The sequence below is a fragment of the Apaloderma vittatum genome, unplaced genomic scaffold, assembly GCF_000703405.1.
Source record: "Apaloderma vittatum isolate BGI_N311 unplaced genomic scaffold, ASM70340v1 scaffold28982, whole genome shotgun sequence".
NCBI lineage: Eukaryota > Metazoa > Chordata > Aves > Trogoniformes > Trogonidae > Apaloderma > Apaloderma vittatum.
This window is the reverse complement of record NW_009704612.1, coordinates 23,054-28,999: the sequence shown is the minus strand read 5'-3', so window position 1 is coordinate 28,999 and position 5,946 is coordinate 23,054. Positions and strand designations below refer to the sequence as shown.

At 49.5% G+C, this 5,946-nt stretch overlaps 1 protein-coding gene across 1 annotated transcript; it reads right to left on the bottom strand.

Moving 5' to 3' along the window:
• Positions 1–248: 248 nt before the first annotated feature.
• LOC104269342 (beta-galactoside-binding lectin-like) lies at positions 249–3,616 on the bottom strand. Its single transcript, XM_009865108.1, has 4 exons — positions 3,579–3,616; positions 2,271–2,350; positions 819–990; positions 249–457 (listed from the first exon to the last, which is right to left on the bottom strand). Exons 1-4 carry the CDS (start codon positions 3,585–3,587, stop codon positions 314–316), a joined length of 405 nt encoding a protein of 134 aa, XP_009863410.1. The 5' UTR covers positions 3,588–3,616; the 3' UTR covers positions 249–313.
• Between the last annotated feature and the right edge of the window lie 2,330 nt (positions 3,617–5,946).

The window sequence follows — 5,946 nt, the reverse complement described above, 5'->3', positions numbered from 1 at the left end:
CCCCTTCTAGTCACATCTAGCTCCAATATATCCTCCTGAGACTCCTTAGGCTTTTCACCTTCTGCCTTCCCAGGCTCTGGACCCTCACACCCTCCTCTCCATCCATGACTTTAAGGGCCAAAGCTGGCACAATCCCATCTACATGTGGTTGGCTACCCTCCTCTCCCCACTCCCGCCCCCTCCCCACCTCCAGCAAGGTGACAACTCATCTGGAGTTGCAGAATGAAACAGATTAGGTTGAGGCTGGGTAGACCAAAATTCTTATTTATTGATTGCTTTTTCTGTATCTTTGAGATGGAGGTGTTGGAGGAACTTATTCCCAGCTGATGGACTGGACTGTGAAGTCCCCTTGTGTATCAAAGTAGTCAAAGACAGAGAGACCAAGCCGGTTAGGGAATGTGAACTGGTGGCCTGGCAGGTGGACTGTCACATCATTTTGGTTGACATTGAAAGTGATCTGGAAGACAAATGGAAAAGTCAAAGTTTCTACCAAGATAGCCTCAAGCCTTTCCCCTGTGTTGCATTGCTGTGCCACCCTCCACTTTGCAGGGTGAACACTCTCGGCAGCTTCAACAGCAGCAGTGTTATCCTAGTCTCTCAAGAGATTCCTATTGCCTGCTCAGCTCAACAGTAGCATCCATTTGAACTAACACATTTGATCCCCACCCTCTATCACTGCTCAGAGCCCTGGATGGCGACACTAGCCAAGCAGGAGAAGCCAGTCACCTTCCGTACAGACAGCCCCTGCTGCTGGGTGCCCTGTGCCAAACACCCTCCCTTTGCCAGGGCAAGTACAGAGAATGCATCCCAGGCCTCACCTCTGCTGTGCCCCCTTTCTGGAAAGGGAAGACAGTCTCCCTGTGCTCTGCACCCCACTCTTCCACCTTCTTTGAGTTGCACACGATGGTATTCACATCACCATGAGCATCAAAACGGGGGTTGAAGTGAAGACCGAGGTGGGTAGCATCCTTCCCCAGATTCATCACAAAGCTGCAGAGGAAGACAACATCAATACTGTTTTAATCAATACTATGGTAGCATAACACATTACCATTAACATTTCTAGGTCTGTTGCTTCAAGCCTAGCTGATGGTAACCCAGCCTTTGCTAAACTGCACAGCTTCCCTAAACAGATGTTGCTGTGTCAGTAAGCAGTACTCTCCATGCTGGGATGATAGTCTCCAGTTCCACCCTCGGGAGAGGCATCACTTAGTTGCCACAAAAAGTTTTGGCACTTAGCCCTGAACAGGGAGTTATCCCGCATCCAAACCAGCTCCCAAGTTGCTGGTTTCTTTTCACAGATTTCCTTTCAGCCCCAAACAGTTAGCTGGTGTTTCACTCTGCCTGACAGCCACAGCCTTCTCCCCACCCTGCAGGCAGCTGAAGTAATTACCATGTCATTAGCTATCCCAAAGCATCTGCAATAGCAGTGGGAGGAAGCAGCTTTCTAGACCAGTGTCCACCTTGCCTCCAGGCCTTACCCAGATGAGAAAGGACATGATTTGGCAGGAGAAAGCCCAGGAGGCTTCACTCCGATGCTATCGAACTTCAAAGGCGCTGGGAAGAGCTGGGACATGTTGCCTGGAACACCGCTAGTGCTGGTACAGCAGCTACAGGCTCCACCTTACCCACCACGAGGCCCCACCAGCCACAGACCTGTACAAGCAGGGAAGTTGCTGTAAAGGCTTCCCTGAAGACCCCAGCCATCCTGATCTCTGCAGAGTTAGGAGCACATTTCTACTTCCTCCCACCTGCTGCCCACTCACCACCTTCCCTCTTAGCACATCGCTCCACTAGATGAAAGCACTGAGACCCACTGCTGCAACATGCAGCCTTTCCATTTGCACCCTTAGCTGGAGCTGTGGCTCAGAGCACCCAAGAAGTCCCAGCTGCTTAGGCTATAAACTTTTCCTGCGCAAGGTGTTGTAACAGTGTCCCTGCTCCTGGGCCATCTTTGCGCAAGGGAGAGGCTGTGAGGATGGTTTCAGCCCAAATCTCAGTAAAGGCACATTTCCTTTACCCTGCACTAGAGAGGATGTGGTCACTGCCAGTGCATGAAGCTGGAGCTTCACATCTGCTTTGGCTTAGCCCCTTGACAATAGCATGTGTCTGCAATTCGCATTAAGCAATGACTCACTGGGAAGCACTGCTGGTGTTAACCCCTTCCAAAGCTGCTTTTCTCCCATTTGAGGGAGGTATTCCTTCTGTTCCCCACCAGCAGAAGACAACTCACCATGGTGCCTTGGCCATGCCTGGGCAGCACATCTTACCTCTTGGCAGTTGGTGCTATTTTTCCTCTGACAGTGAGGCGCTGGCCAGGCTTGAGACCCAAGTTGGTACATACTGGTCCCTGAGGAACATAGAGGCAGAAACATTAGCTTGGTACCTGCTGGCTCACCTGCTCTAACTTGGCAGTTGTCCTCGATACCTTGCAAGAGAGTGCATTTGACAGCTTTTGATAACTGGGGAGACAGGGAAGCTCCCTTCCCCTAGGGCATTGGACCAGGGACATCCCAGAGAAGCTACTCCAGTCACATGGGATATACACCCAGTTTCCCAACCTTTCTGCTTCTGCTCTCATCAACATATCTGGATTTCACAGCAGTGAAGCGTAAGTACCTGCAGGCTCCCATTACACCCACCCTATCCCAAACACACCCATGTGCCATGTGTCCCGCACAAGTTTGGCTGCTCAGGGATGGACCCTCCACTCTCTTCTACTAGCTTGGATTTCAAGGTCAAGCCTCACCCAGGTCCAGGGGCTCAGACACTTTGCTTTCCAGATCCCAAGGCCATGCCTTTCTTTTTTAAAATTTTTTTTAGGCTCAGTATTTTTAAGTACATTCTTCTGCTCCATATATACACACACGCACCTTTACTCACCTTCTCCCCCTATGTACCCATATGTACTCATTTCCTTTCAAAGCAGAAGTAGGACCACAGGAATACTAAGATTTCCCCCCCAAAAGATTGCACTTAGGGCACTCCCTGATTAATCGCCCTCAATCTAATGAAAAGCTAATTAATCCAAGAAGTACAATCACTCTTCCAACACAAGTACCTCCCAGCCAGTCCTTCACATTCACAGAAAGACACTTATGTATAGCAGTTTTCCTTATGAGAAAGGGAGATACAGCAGTTCAATGACTCATGAAAACTTCAGCCAGGAATCAAGCAGCAAGGCTGCCCAGAAGAGATGCTCAGAGAGCAATAAACATTACTGCAGCTGCTTCCCCAGAGCAGAACTGCTGTAAAACAGGTTACCCCAGCTTGGGAGCCAACCCAGCAGGACCCCCCTCCATGTAGTTCCCCAAAAGGTATCCTAGAGAGAAGAAGAAAAAAGAAAGAGCCAAAACACTCTTGCCAGAGCATGAAATAGCAGCCCCTCCTTCGTAATGGATGCAGCAGGGATCCTTCTTCCCCAGCAGCAGGCACACACTGTAGCAGACCCTTCAACACAGGGACTGCTGAGCAGGTTAGCACAAGTACCCTTACACCAAGCCAACACCTTCCCCACAGGCCCACGCCACAGAGCACCACCTCTAGCCTCTCACCAGCTGCCCCATCCCTTTACTCACACAAGACATGGTGCTGCTCTGCAGGTGTACGCTGCTCTCCACCAAGGGCAAGACAGTCCCAGTCGAGTAGCAGAAGGAGCCCCACCCTTGCCTTTAAATAGATGGAGAGCTGAGTTGTCCCAGCCCTTCTCCACTCCACCCACCAATCACCGAGGAAAGGGTGGGAGGGGTTAGTTTTGGGGGGAGGGAGGGCCTGTAGGCAGAGTTCAGTCAGGCTCATCTCCAGGATGCTAACCCAAATGTTCCAAGCAGGCTGCGGGCCGCTCCAGGAGGAGATCCAGCTCTGTGTGGCCATGAAGCCAATGGAAAATAGTTTTACAATGAGTGTTTTGCTATCCAAAGCCTTTATCCCACATGGAAAACGGTCAGATGGATGGGAGACTTGGTGGGAAGGGTCTGGGAGGAGGGCTGGGCTGTTCAGCTCTGGCTAAATTGGGAACAGAAGAAATATCACTGAGCGGACACAGTACCCCAAAAACACTTTGTAGTCCAGGTCAGACCCCAGGAGCAGAGCACTGGAGGTGGATCCAGGGTCATCTAGCTGCAATATAAAGTCCTGCTGTCCCCAGAAGCCACCCAGCTGCTGACGCAGCTCTTGGAGGTAGAAGAACCAAAGGAGGGAAAATAGCCCCCTTACTGCAGAACTCCTGGACACCCTCAAAACTGTGCAGTTCTTGTTGGCTGTAAGGCACAGCAAGACAGGCAGTGTGGGGAGGAATTACCCAGGAAATCTCACTGCCTGGCTCTTGTACCTACCCTGGGCACACTTTGGGGGCTTTGGAACAAGGGAATGGGGGCAAAATGCTCAATCACAATAAGCCATAAGATGTCTATTTCTTTTATCTGCCTCCATGTGCCCTTTATGGCAAGTATGATTCACTCTGAGTGAAAGGATTTGTTTGGAAAAAGTTACCCAATTACTACATGGCTCAACTGTAATTACACTGAAAGAGAAGGGGAAAAATCAGGCAGTGAGCCAAGCCTGTGGCTTAAAGCTCTCCTTGTCTTGCATATTTGTCTCTAAATCACAAGACGCTTTGTGATTTCCTTAAGAGGCCCCAAACTGAAACTTACTGAAATGCTTTCTTCTTTTTCTATGAAGCCCGTCAGTTCCCTGTCTCCCGAGGACATGATAGTCCCCCTCCCTCTCACCCCTGTCAAAGCACAACCCCAGAGGCTGTCACTCCTGGGTGTTTCCAGCTGGTGCCATCAATGACAGCAGAGGTAGCAGGGAGACCCTCCTGCCTGCTGGAGCTGGGAAAGTTGTGGTATAACCCCAGCCAGCAACAAAGCACTACACACCTGCTTACTCCCACTGGGATGGTGAAGAGAATTGAAAAGAAAGTCAAACTCACGGGTTGAGGTAAGAACAGTTTAATAACTAAACTAAAATGAAATATAGTAATATCAATACTAAATACTAGTACTACTACTACTACTACTAAAAAGGAATATAACAAAAAGAGAGAAATAAAACCCAAGACAAGAGATGAACAATGCAATTGCTCACCACCCGCTGACCGATGCCTGAGCAACGATTGGCCCTTCCCAGACAACTCCCCCCAGTTTATATACTGAACATGACATCCTATGGTATGAAATAACCCTTTGGCTAGTTTTGGTCAGCTGTCCTGGTTGTGCTCCCACCCATCTCCTTGCATACCTGCACACTAACAAAACATGAGAAGTTGAAGAGTCCTCGATTTCCTAGCAACAATCAAAAACAACAGCATATTATCAACATTCTTCTCATACCGGTTCCCACGCTGAATCCAAAACACAACACTATTCTAGATACTAAGAAGAGAAATTAGCTTTATCCTAGCCGAAACCGGGACAGAAGGGCACAGAAAGGCTCCAGCCTCTGGCCAAGTCACTGATCACCTCACATCACGAGGGGCTAGAGTAAAGGCTAAAGCGGGCTTCTCTGCTCTGACATACCCACTTCCCTCTTCCCCCTTCTGGAAGCCTACCTCAGAGTTCAACCCTTGAGCCTGGTCCCTTCCACAGGACAAGGAGAAGTGCTCCATACCAACAGGAGAATAAGTAACTAGAACCACCTTCCCTCTTCTCAGGATGTGTGTGTAATTAAACTATTCCCTTTCAAATCCAAGGTTTTGTGAGGCTGAACCCTTGCAAAGGACCCCAGATATTTCTCCAAGGAGATGAGCTGCTGCTGGAGCCGTGGTCTAGCAGGTTGCAGGGGCTGGACTAGGAAGGGCTGTTCCCATGCAAGAAATGTTGGACAAGGAAAGGAAATGTGTAGGTGTTTACTTACTTAGAGCTAGAGATGGGGGAGGCAATTTAAAAGGTCAAGGATAGGTTCTGTGCTCCCTACAGCTTTTCTGGCAGCTGGGCACTCTAACTC

Bases quoted from the DNA above. Each gene is read 5' to 3' on its own strand.
- LOC104269342 (XM_009865108.1), bottom strand. The intron at 991-2,270 runs GTAAGATGTGCT...CTTCCTCTGCAG, and splicing joins ATAGCACCAACTGCCAAGAG to CTTTGTGATGAATCTGGGGA. The intron at 458-818 runs GTGAGGCCTGGG...TTTGTCTTCCAG, and splicing joins AGAAAGGGGGCACAGCAGAG to ATCACTTTCAATGTCAACCA.